Below are 12,145 nucleotides of genomic sequence, written 5' to 3' on the forward strand. Positions count from 1 at the left end.
TACAATAGTGAGAGATTTGAGAAAATCAGTTTTGGAGCTCTGTATCACAGTTCAATATCAATGAACTAATACAGATTTGGATGGCATTTCCTGAAATACAGACAACACTCTGACATTTATTTATTTACTTTTACAAAAACTGCAGAATGTCCATTTCCTGTTATGAAGGACAATGCTCTGTAAACTTTACTTTGATTTTTAATTTTTTGACAGAATAACTAGTTTATGTCTCAGTGTCTCTTGTGTCTAAATAGAAGTCATGTCCTAATTCTTGCAAATGAAAGCAAAAAACTTAAATATCTCTGAAAGCATTTAGATTTAATGGATCATTTATTGGAATAATATGAATTTTAAAAATCTAACACCACTACCACTTTAAAAATGCTAAATTGTAGCTGATGTTTATACAGCGCTCACCCCAAACAATTGAATAGTTTATGTTTTATCATACTTTCTATTTATGGAGCGAGACGGAGCATCAATTAAAGATTCAATGTCTTAAGTAAAGTGTAGTTTCTAAACTGATTTCCATGTCATGTGAAATCAGTATTTTATTCCTTATAACCCAGTCAGAATTCTGGCCCCCACAGGTTTCAGTTTCAGTTTTTTATTTGTCATATGCAAGTTAGCACAGGGTCAACATTGCAATGAAATGTGTTTGTCGAGCAGCAGTCACTCAGCAGCATGTGTGTTGGCTGTGTGCTCATATGGCACAATCATTCAATCAATCAATCAATCAATCAATCAATCACTCCCAGATACTATTGATCTCAACTCATTGTGTGTACTGTATAAAGCACACCTATACCATGAGTCATTAAGCTGAGATGTAAGCTAAACAATAGGAATTAGGTCCAACCCATCAATATATATGTCCTACTGGATTTTGGATACAAAATTGGAATAATAAGCTGGCCACAGGAGGTGACAGATGCCACTCGCGTCAAGACATGAAAACTCCTTACAAAGCATGGAGGTCACTAACCATTGGTCCAGCACCCTGAGGCTCTATGAGCAACAGAAAGAAGGAGGGGGAGGAGGAGTGAGTGTCAGAGCCACAATACAGGATGAAACATGGAGCATCCGCAAATACCTCAGGAAGATGGGCCCCTGAGATGAGCCGTTCCAATAGTGCCTCAGACAAATGAAGATAGATGGGGATGAGGAAGAGGAACTATAATGAAAGACCAAGCCTCTGCATGGCATGTACCATCAACAGATCGAGTGGATCAGAGCACAGAGGCTCTGATGATAGCAGCACAAGGAGAGACCTGAAGCACCAGATCCACAGAGGCAGCAGTTTACCAAGACTGACAGGACCCAAGGTGGCGTGTGTGCAAAGATGCCCCTGAGACTAACCAACACATAGTAGCAGGACGCAAGACGCAAGGTTGAACCATATACACTGAGACAGGTAACGACCTCGCCAGTGAAGCCAGCAACCTTGCCAGTGCAGCCAGTGACCTCAAAAAGCAGAAAAGCACAAGAAGCAAAGTGAAGATAAAAGACTCAAGAGATGAAGGCAATTACCAGAAATGTTCCATTTAAATCACACACAGACCCGGGTCAACTGCAGGATCGGCTGTCTTTTTTTTTTTTTGTCTCTGTACAATATTGAATGCGATCTATTACTGCCACTCTGGTAATGGTAATCCATCTCTGACAGACCTTTCATAGCATATGTGGCTTTTTGGAAGTGAACACTGAGACTGAGGGCAAAATAACAGATTAACAACCCTAATTTGTCCTGAGGTTTTAATGGCCAAAATTATATGCAATCTTCCCCCTGTCTTCTATCAATCTCAGCGTCACCGTGGTCGGTTTGAATTCACATTTATAGTCAGCCATGTGCTTTCAATTTCTTCTGTGGACTAATAAAGGCCATTTGAGAAAGGGGCATTTTGATTGGGTGATTTCTCTTTTTTCTCTTTAAAAACCTCTGGACTGCAGAGTGTGAATGTTTGACAGTTACAAATGCTGCTCTGGCAGGTTCACATTTCTTTCAACCAGCCAGCGAGAGGACTGATTCTTTAAGCTGACGCAAATGTGAAGAGAAGACAAACTGTACACACACACACACACATACAATCACACGCAAACACAAAACCTGGATTCAATAATCCAGACTGCTCTATTAAGATGAGAGGCCGAACATACATAACCACTGTCAGAAAAACTCAATGTAAAACTATGGAGGAAATGAAAGTTCAACAAAGTTTAATGTGATCCATCAGAATATGGAAATATTTCAGACAAGAACCCAACTGTACTGTCTCTGCGCCATATTGAAAATTCGTTGTTTCCATTTCTTATAGTTTGAGAGCCTGAACTGTAAATACTTCTGCCTGACGAAATTCTGATAAATCGTTTTCTTAGTCTTACACTGTGACTTTTACAGTTTTGTGCCAGGTTTCTGAGATTTACCACATCTGAAAATATCCAGTACAATGAAACCTCCGCGTGGTATTGTATTGTTTGCACATCCATACTAGACTAGTGGAAGAGTGGAACGTCAACATTTTTTGTAAAAGACATTCCCACTGTTAAAAAAAAGGTATAGAAATAACAGACAAAACGTTTGTTTCACAATTTATCAATCAGAACTACATTCAGAATGAATGCATCCCAAAGTATTGCAGAGTCCTCACAAAGTGTGGGACAATTTTCACAATTTTAAAGATTTGCACACAAATAGGAATATCTCTGCAAAGCCAGATTTCATTATCAGTTCCAGTGAAAGAGAATAACGCCCCAAATATGGCAAAATCCAAAGTCTGTAGTCTATATAGCAGGGGTAGGCGACTCCAGTTGTTTTGAAAGGCCAAGACAGATTCCAAACCACTGCTTTGTAAAGACATTTTTTATAAACGTGTGCAAAACAAGGCACTTCAAAAGTTTTCACTGTTTACTCTAGTTTGAGTAAAGTTAAGCAATACATTATTAATGGCAGTACCTGAAATCTTTAGGTACTGGCATTATATAATATATGCGATATATAAAACTAGTCTGGTACTTTACATGGCAGCAGTTTAAGGAAATAAACATATGTATAAAATCTGTTTTCTGGCTCACTATAAAAATGACCAATCAAAATGTCTGTGTTAAAATTAACAAAATCAAATCAAAAATAAAGCAACCTGAAAGGCAATTCTACCATCTTCAGTTACTTTTTACCATAATCATATTATCATATTTAATCTGCTAAATCTGTTTTCAAACTACTGTGTTTGTCTTCGACTTTTCCACTATGCAATCCTCTCGCCCCCTTTTTAGTGACCACAATTGTTCGTTTAGAGTAGCAGAAATGTTACTGACTAAATTTTGGAATTATTTTAGATGAAAATATAAAAAAGAAAAGTAAACATCAATTAGTGCTCGCCAGGTTCAAATTTAGATGATTGTGTAAAAAATGTAAAAAAGAAAGGAAAAAAAACAACAACTCTGTGCTCCTTGGAAGGATTTTTGCAGGTCTGCAACACATTGGCTCTAATTCCAATGGAAAGCACTAGTAGTATCATCCCACTTTTCTCATCTTTGCAAACAAAACCAGTAGTAAGTTGACTCCTAGTCTGCTCTATATGCAGTACTATGTGTGTACAAATAACCCGACTCATCCTTTCATCCCTTCGTGGGACCGTCAGAGTGAAACTTCAAAGCTACCCACACACTGTAATGTGGCCTCCAACCAACCAGCCCAGCCTCTTCCTGTAGCTTCAGAGAAAACACAGTGTATATGAAATGCACAATATGACAGTTACCATGGAGCGGTGACGTTCTTCTTCTTGAAATCTGAGACATAATTGAGGTTTTTCTGCTCTCTACTCTGTACCTGTTATTCAGACATAATTATGGTATTCTGAGCTGCCATAAATGCTATTAGGACTAATCTCATTAGCAGTGTATTGCTCAAGGACTTTTTTGATATTTCGAAATCCTGAACCATAAATCGAGCAAACAGCAGTGATAAAGAGACAACCCACTTCCACTAAGTCACATATTATTTATCTGAAAATGTTGGATTTCTCTTTGTACTTCAGTTTGCTTAGAAGTAGAAAAATATAAACTTAGTAATCAGACAACAATTAAACATGAATAATCACAATTACCTCATTACACTACAATGCTCTGCATTACACTGCCCTTCCATTCATTTTAACCATTCCTACAGAACAGCATTTTTTTCTTATTTTTAAAAAGGAGACAATCTGGTACAGTTTTAACACAATAATTAGGCCTGATCGGTAATCTGGTGTCCCTGAACAGAGCCAAACAAAGAAAGCAGCAACACTGGAAGTAGCATGATTCTCCCATAGCCAGCCAGTTGTCTGTCAGGCCCTAATTTGATTCACTGAACTAGACTGCTCTACCCTATCTGTGGTACTCATATGGAATCATTTAATAAATATTAGGATTTACTGTGAAGGATAAAGCATAGAAGGAGACGGTGGTTCCGTTTTGGTAAAAAATCTAGGATTTAATTGCAGGTATCTGTGTGTGTTCTTTGCACACATACAGGTTATGGAAGTAGTTTTGCAATCATTAGTTGACAAACTTAAGATTCCACCCACTCATCTCTTTTGGGTCAAAAACCTGATGTCACTGTCACACAGTTGTGATTAAAAAAAATCAGTAGCATAAAATATAAAATGAGGTGTGAAACAAATCTTTTAAAATATTAACTGTTTATTTGTTACTGCCTGTTTATACATTCAGAAATAACCTTTTAGAGAAACAAAAATTAATCAGGCAGTTTGTCCTGTGAAAAAATATGGATTCGATCTTCTCTGGCTGTAGTTTCAACTTTCATACCGTGCTTCACTTCAGGCCAAACTCACCACCGTTCAACATTATTACAACCAGCAAGCCCAGCCTGTTTTTCATCTATACTTCTGTCCTTCAATAAATGGGGTAATTGCAGCAAGCACCTACAGAGTTATATCACACCCATAATGCTAGTGGCAGAGTTCCCAGAATTCATTACTGTGGGGTAGAAACAGACCTAGAGGAGCACCATGCCCCCCATTTCATTGGTGTTTCATACAGACTGTTTGATTTCCAACCTCTAAAAATATTTTGCATATGCAAGCTTTTAAAATGCATTAATCTCTCTATTTTTATATGTGAGTCTGTATTTGTGTTAACCATCTGATCATGGAAGTGGACAGCAAGGCCGAAACGTTTGACATTGCTGTTAAATATATCAAATGAAAATGAGCTAGAACACACGAAGTGTTGGTGGCATCAGCTGCAGTAAGTAATGTGAGCAGAGAATGCTTCACATTATAAAATAATGATTTCATTGCAGTGGCATTTTGTCAGGCAATTTCTAAAATGTATAGAAACTAAATGTAGAAAAAACAGTGGCTGTATCATTCAAAAAGCACCCTCGTCACGTTCAAAGAATCACCAGCAGGGATACGTTTGATACCTTTTAATATCACAGTTTTAAAAATGTGCTGACACTTATTGTTGTTTTTGTTTTTTGGACCTTACCGTAGGCAGTGAATACACAGTCTGCAGTTTTTCAGTTTCAGTTCAAATATACCCCAACACAAGAATCACATACTCCAAACAAATGACACCTCGTGCACTAATGAGGCACACCAGCAAACCTGACAGAAATAGTGGTCGACTGAGTAAGAGATCCACAAATTAGAAATAGTTTTACAGTTTGTCTAAAAGTGGCAAGACTGTGGAAAACCAGCTTTAGCAAAGGGAACTCTCTAAGTCATGAGGACTTTCGGTTGCCACATCAACTTCCTCAACGCACCTAAATAGTAATTAACAGTGGGCAGAGGCAAGCCTGGGCCTGTCTGACACACAGTAGATGACTAACACTAGTGTAGTCTCATCAAGTTCACAACTCAACAGCTATTTTCTTGCAACACTAGGAGATATTTGTTGTTTCTATCAGCTTGTTTCTGTCTACACCAAACTGTGACATATCTGGCCTCGGTCAGTATCAAAGGAATGCTCTGCTTTCTGCACAGGTTTGTAGCTGAGCCGATATCCTTACCTGTTCAAACTCTCTGAGGCTGTGCATCTGTACTGGGGGTCCTTTGTCTGTTTCGTCACCTGAGAAATCTGCACAGGTAGAAGAAGAAACATGTACACATCAACCCATTACTCGCAGAGGAGCTATTCTGTTGCAGGAATTTAATACCCTTAGGGTTTTCTATGTTTATAGCTTCATAACACAGAACAAGTCTGCTGTATACAGTGTGTTTAATAGTAAAAAACAAAAAGCATTTGATCTGCAAAATGCTGTTTAAATCTCCTCATGAATGCTTCCTATTTACAGTAAATTTGCTCTAGTTTCTGAGAATCTTCAGTGCAACAGCAACGGGTGAAATTTAAACACTTCAGGGTTTTCTGAGCAACGTCTCTGAGACTGTGTGATCAACCATCACCTCGTTATAAACCCATTAAACCTAGATACAAATGGGCTGTGTGTGTCCTTATACACACACTCATAGAATTGATATAGTATATTGTGGTCCAATTTAAATATTTCCAGAGGTCTAAAGACATCACGAAGCCATGCTTATCCCCTATAACAGGCCAGGAGTTTTCCAAGAAAACTCCATCCAATACTTAGAATTCGATTTGTATAATAGTTTGAATTTTATTCCTTTAAAAGCAGGGGCAATTATCTGCAGGAGAAAGGGGGTGGTGGTAGTGAAGGGCAAGATCCCAAGGGGTGTAATCACGTTAGTTTTGGCAGAGTTTATATTTCTAACGATTCTATAAAATTGCAGCACATTAAATATGATTAAAAAGCTGTTGTGTAAGAAGTTAGAAGGTATCCTGGATCAAGTGCTGAGATGTTAGCTGCTGCAGTGCCTGCAGCAAGCCAGGCTACGAAACACTACAGAACACCGATATGAATGACATAATAGTAGAAGTATGCAAGAACACATTTTGTTTGATTGGACTTCTCAGAACCATCATTAACATAATACATTACTTTTGTCCAAATCCTCATCACATTTAAATCACACTTTAATACTGTGAATTTTGACAAATAATTTCATGTCATTGTCCTGGTCTTTGACCCAGGACTATGATGAAGCTAGAAGCCAGAGAACAGTGATGCCTGAGGTAATCAGAGCATTCAGGGCAGTAACCACCAAACTGGGTGAATGGATCCAGCAGATCCCAGAAATCACTTTGGAGATCTGTCCTAGGAAGAGCAAAGATACTTCACAGGCCATCAAGCTGCCAAGGTAGGGGTATTCTTAAGTTATAGGACCCAAGTTTGAATGATAAAGGCAGCTTACTTACAAAGAAATGAACATTGTTTAATTTTTAGAAGCAGGAGAAAATGCACATTTAAAAAATAAGACAAGCACCACTTTGCATTTGTAATACATTAGGAGACACTTACCCATCATGCTTTTCGGCCTGGCCCGTTTATCTGCACCACAGTGCCTGAAAACAGAGACAGCTATCAGTAAAGTCCCTGAACATTTTCCCATGTGTCTTCACCATAATGATCCTTATCTTTGCACTAAACTTGTTTTCTGCTGGAGTCCTGTCTGCATGATGTATGAGTGAAAATGTAGTAAGTCGTACAAAGCAGTAGGAATGAGCAGAGCTGCTTCACACTGCCATGTCAGAGAAGCTGACACTCACATGCTGCTGGTGGAAAATGAGTCAGCAAATGCTTCAAGTCACACAGCCATCAGTCACCAATGGGGAAACAGTAAACAAAGACAGCATGGAATAATCCAAGAACTCCTTCCACCAACTGGCCGTGAAACTCTAACTTCTTAGAGACTTCCTCATTTTTGGGACCTAATGTTAACTAACCTGTGCACCCCTGCTAATATACATGAATTACAAGCCGCCATATATAGGAGAATACTCTGATTGGGTGAGGTTGGTTAAGTCATTTACACTCCTGAGACATATCCTGTAACCAGTGTTGGGGAGTAACGGAATACATGTACCGCTGTTATGTATTTAAAATACAAAATATGAGTAAATGTATTCCGTTACAGTTACCATTTAAAAGGTGGTATTTATAATACAGTTACTTTGTTGAAATAAAGGGATTACACGGCAGTCTTTTCCTGTTTCATATGTTAGGCTGTCCCCTCTCTATTTTTGGTAATTCCGTGCCGGTGGAAACCCAAACAAAACACACATTAAGAGGCTCTAATGCCTGTGTCTCAACCTTGCGGCCTGCATAATGACGTGACAACAGATTTTTTCAAATTATTGTTCAAAAAATTATTTAATATAAAGGCAATAGGCAGAGTGTTACAGGTATAGCCCTAAAGAATGTAGCCTTCTGGGAAGTGTAGCCCAGTTGTAAGTAAGCTATTAAGACTCGACTGTACACTGTGTTCGTGTTTTCCTCCAAAACAATAAGTTCCGTTGGAGCAGATTTTCAACGCCTCTCTCTGTCTCTCACTAGCGAAGTTGACCCAGACAACAAAGTAAAGCTAGATTACAGCTACAAGCCCGACACGGAACCTGACGTATTAGCCAGAGGTCCCTTTACTACGGTTTGGAGCCGCTGACCTGTTCTATATACGCATTCGCTGCCAAAAGTGCAGCTTTACCTAATGTCCACCTACTGTTACTCATTTAGATTAAGATTTAAACATCTAGTTGGTGTTGGTATGGCAAGTAACCTTCAGTAATAGTAATAAATCACACAGCAATAGTACATTCATGTAGTTGTAAAAAGCATGAGAATGTATTAAGTAATCCAAAGTATTCAGAATACATTACTCTCATTGAGTAACGTAACAGAATACTTTACAAAATACACCTATCAACAACTCCGTGCAGTGATTGCTAGATAGCTAACTTTTTTGCTAACATTACATTGCCAAATTACTTCACCAGCTAATATGATCTTTTAGAATAACTGATATGATGATGATATTTATTCATCAGTAAATCATTTATTAGCCAAACGCAAAGACTGAATTCATGTGAATTATTGGTTGGCAAGCTAGCCAATTTTGCAGCCTGGGACACTGAGAATCAGAATCAGAATACTCTATTGATCCCTGGGGGAAATTATTTTTTGTTACAGTGCTCCATTATAAACCAACATAAACCAACATTAACAAGACAGACAATACGCTAACTAAGAATAGTACTATATATAAAAAAAAAAAAAAAAAACACCCAGCACGCCCCTGCGGGCGGTTTATCCTTCAAGCTCGGGTCCTCTACCAGAGGCCTGGGAGCTTGAGGGTCCTGCGCAGTATCTTAGCTGTTCCCAGGACTGCGCTCTTCTGGACAGAGATCTCCGATGTTATTCCCGGGATCTGCTGGAGCCACTCGCCTAGCTTGGGAGTCACCGCACCTAGTGCTCCGATTACCACGGGGACCACCGTTACCTTCACCCTCCACATCCTCTCGAGCTCTTCTCTGAGCCCTTGGTATTTCTCCAGCTTCTCGTGTTCCTTCTTCCTGATGTTGCTGTCATTCGGAACCGCTACATCGATCACTACGGCCGTCTTCTTCTGTTTGTCTACCACCACTATGTCCGGTTGGTTAGCCGCCACCATTTTGTCCGTCTGTATCTGGAAGTCCCACAGGATCTTAGCTCGGTCATTCTCCACCACCCTTGGGGGCATCTCCCATTTTGACCACGGGACTTCCAGGTTATACTCGGCACAGATGTTCCTGTACACTATGCCGGCCACTTGGTTATGGCGTTCCATGTATGCCTTGCCTGCTAGCATCTTGCACCCTGCTGTTATGTGCTGGATTGTCTCTGGGGCATCTTTACACAGCCTGCACCTGGGGTCTTGCCTGGTGTGATAGACCCCAGCCTCTATGGATCTTGTACTCAGAGCTTGTTCTTGTGCTGCCATGATTAGTGCCTCTGTGCTGTCTTTCAGTCCAGCTTTGTCCAGCCACTGGTAGGATTTCTGGATATCAGCCACCTCCTCTATCTGCCGGTGGTACAGGGGCCTGTCCTTCCATGATGGTTCCTCGTCTCCCTCCTCTTTCTTGGGTTTCTGCTGCCTGAGGTATTCACTGAGCACTCGGTCAGTTGGGGCCATCTTCCCAATGTATTCTTGGATGTTCGTTGTCTCATCCTGGACTGCGGTGCTGACACTCACCAGTCCCCGGCCCCCTTCCTTCCGCTTAGCGTACAGCCTCAGGGTGCTGGACTTGGGGTGAAACCCTCCATGCATGGTAAGGAGCTTTCTTGTCTTTATGTCAGTGGCTTCTATCTCCTCCTTTGGCCAGCCTATTACCCCAGCAGGGTACCTGATCACGGGCAGGGCGTACGTGTTGATGGCCCGGATCTTGTTCTTACCATTCAGCTGACTCCTCAGGACTTGCCTGACCCTCTGCAGGTACTTGGTGGTTGCAGCTTTTCTAGCGGCCTCTTCATGGTTCCCATTTGCCTGCGGGATCCCCAGGTACTTGTAACTGTCCTCTGTGTCTGCAATGTTGCCTTCTGGTAGTTCAATCCCCTCAGTTCTGACTACCTTCCCTCTCTTTGTTACCATCCGACTACACTTCTCCAGTCCGAACGACATTCCAATGTCATTGCTGTATAGCCTGGTAGTGTGGGTCAGTGAATCGATGTCTCGTTCACTCTTGGCATACAGCTTGATGTCATCCATGTACAGGAGGTGGCTGACAACTGCTCCGTTCCGTAGTCGGTATCCGTAGCCAGTCTTGTTAATGATCTCACTGAGGGGGTTCAGGCCTATGCAGAACAGCAGTGCGGACAGAGCATCTCCTTGGTAGATCCCGCACTTGATGGTGACTTGTGCTATGGGCTTGGAGTTGGCCTCTAGTGTTGTACGCCACATCCCCATTGAGTTCCTGATGAAGGCTCTTAGGGTCCCATTGATCTTGTACAATTCTAGGCATTCCAGTATCCAGCTGTGGGGCATTGAGTCATAGGCCTTCTTGTAATCAATCCAGGCAGTGCACAGGTTGGTCAGTCTGGTCTTGCAGTCTCGGCTGACTGTTCTGTCTACCAGTAGCTGGTGTTTTGCGCCTCTGGTATTCTTGCCAATTCCTTTCTGTGTCCCACTCATGTATTGACCCATGTGCCTGTTCATCTTAGCCGATATGATGCCTGACAGGAGCTTCCATGTAGTACAAGGACCTTCTTGGGGTCCTTGGGGATCAGGACCGTCCGACCTTCGGTTAGCCATTCCGGGTGTCTCTCGTTAACTAGCAGCTGGTTCATTTGTGCTGCCAGACGCTCGTGGAGTGCAGTCAGCTTCTTTAGCCAGTAGGCGTGAACCATGTCGGGCCCTGGTGCTGTCCAACTCTTCATACTGGAGACCCTTTCTTGGATATCTGCCACTGTGATGGTTACTGGACCCTGTTCAGGGAGGTCGCTGTGGTCTGCCCTCAGATCCACTAGCCACTGAGCATTGCCGTTATGGGTTGCGTCCTTCTCCCATATGCTCTTCCAGTATAGCTCCGTCTCCAGCCTTGGTGGTGCTGTTCTCTTATTATTGTTCCCTTGCCACTGAGAGTACACCTTTGCTGGTTCTGTGGAGAACAGCTGGTTTATTCTCCTGCCTTCTATCTCTCTGGTGTACCTCCTCAAGCGGCTGGCCAAGGCTGTGAGTCTTTGCTTGGCAGTTTCCAAGGCCTCAGGTACGGACAGCTTGCTGTATTTCTTAGGCACCTTCTTTGTCGCACCTTTCTGCAACTCCGTTAGTTGGCTAACCTCCCTCCGTGCTACTTTGATCTTGCCCTCTAGCCTCCTTCTCCATGGAGGGTACTGCCCCTTGTGGCTGTTCAACTTGTAGCCAAGCATCTCACTGATCACTGCTGCCGTATTGTAGATCAGCTTGTTAGTGTCGGTAATCGTGGTTGTAGGTATTGTCCGTAGTGCTGCATTAACATCATCTAGCAGACCTTCTGAGGGTACTTCACGTAATCTTGGTAACCGGCTACGGGGGATCCAGGTTTCAAGCTTGGCCATTATCCTATTTTTCAGGTCAGTTCCTCTCGCACTCAACGATCCTTCTCCTATCGCACTTGGGGCTATGTACCCAATCTCGGGTGGGGGTGATGATATCTCCCCCCTGACCTGGCGTCCTGACTCCTCCTTGCCGTAGCATTTGTGTTGTACCTCGTCAATCTCTAGCTGTGAGAGCAGTCCCTTCTTTCGAATGTTGGAACACTGAGCTAC

At 41.8% G+C, this 12,145-nt stretch overlaps 1 protein-coding gene across 3 annotated transcripts in view; it reads right to left on the reverse strand.

Annotated features, from left to right (window-relative positions):
* Positions 1–12,145, reverse strand: part of pde4dip (phosphodiesterase 4D interacting protein) — a 97,596-nt gene that overhangs the window by 73,344 nt on the left and 12,107 nt on the right. For all 3 annotated transcript variants that reach the window (XM_076876099.1, XM_004569353.4, XM_004569352.4), the window contains exons 2-3: positions 7,388–7,431; positions 6,017–6,084 (exon numbers count right to left, since the gene is read on the reverse strand). In XM_076876099.1, the coding sequence (XP_076732214.1) occupies positions 6,017–6,084; positions 7,388–7,394 (75 nt within the window). In that variant the 5' untranslated portion in view covers positions 7,395–7,431. The remainder of the gene's footprint in view (positions 1–6,016; positions 6,085–7,387; positions 7,432–12,145) is intronic.

Source organism: Maylandia zebra, linkage group LG17 (assembly GCF_041146795.1).
Source record: "Maylandia zebra isolate NMK-2024a linkage group LG17, Mzebra_GT3a, whole genome shotgun sequence".
In the NCBI taxonomy this organism is placed as follows: Eukaryota; Metazoa; Chordata; class Actinopteri; order Cichliformes; family Cichlidae; genus Maylandia; species Maylandia zebra.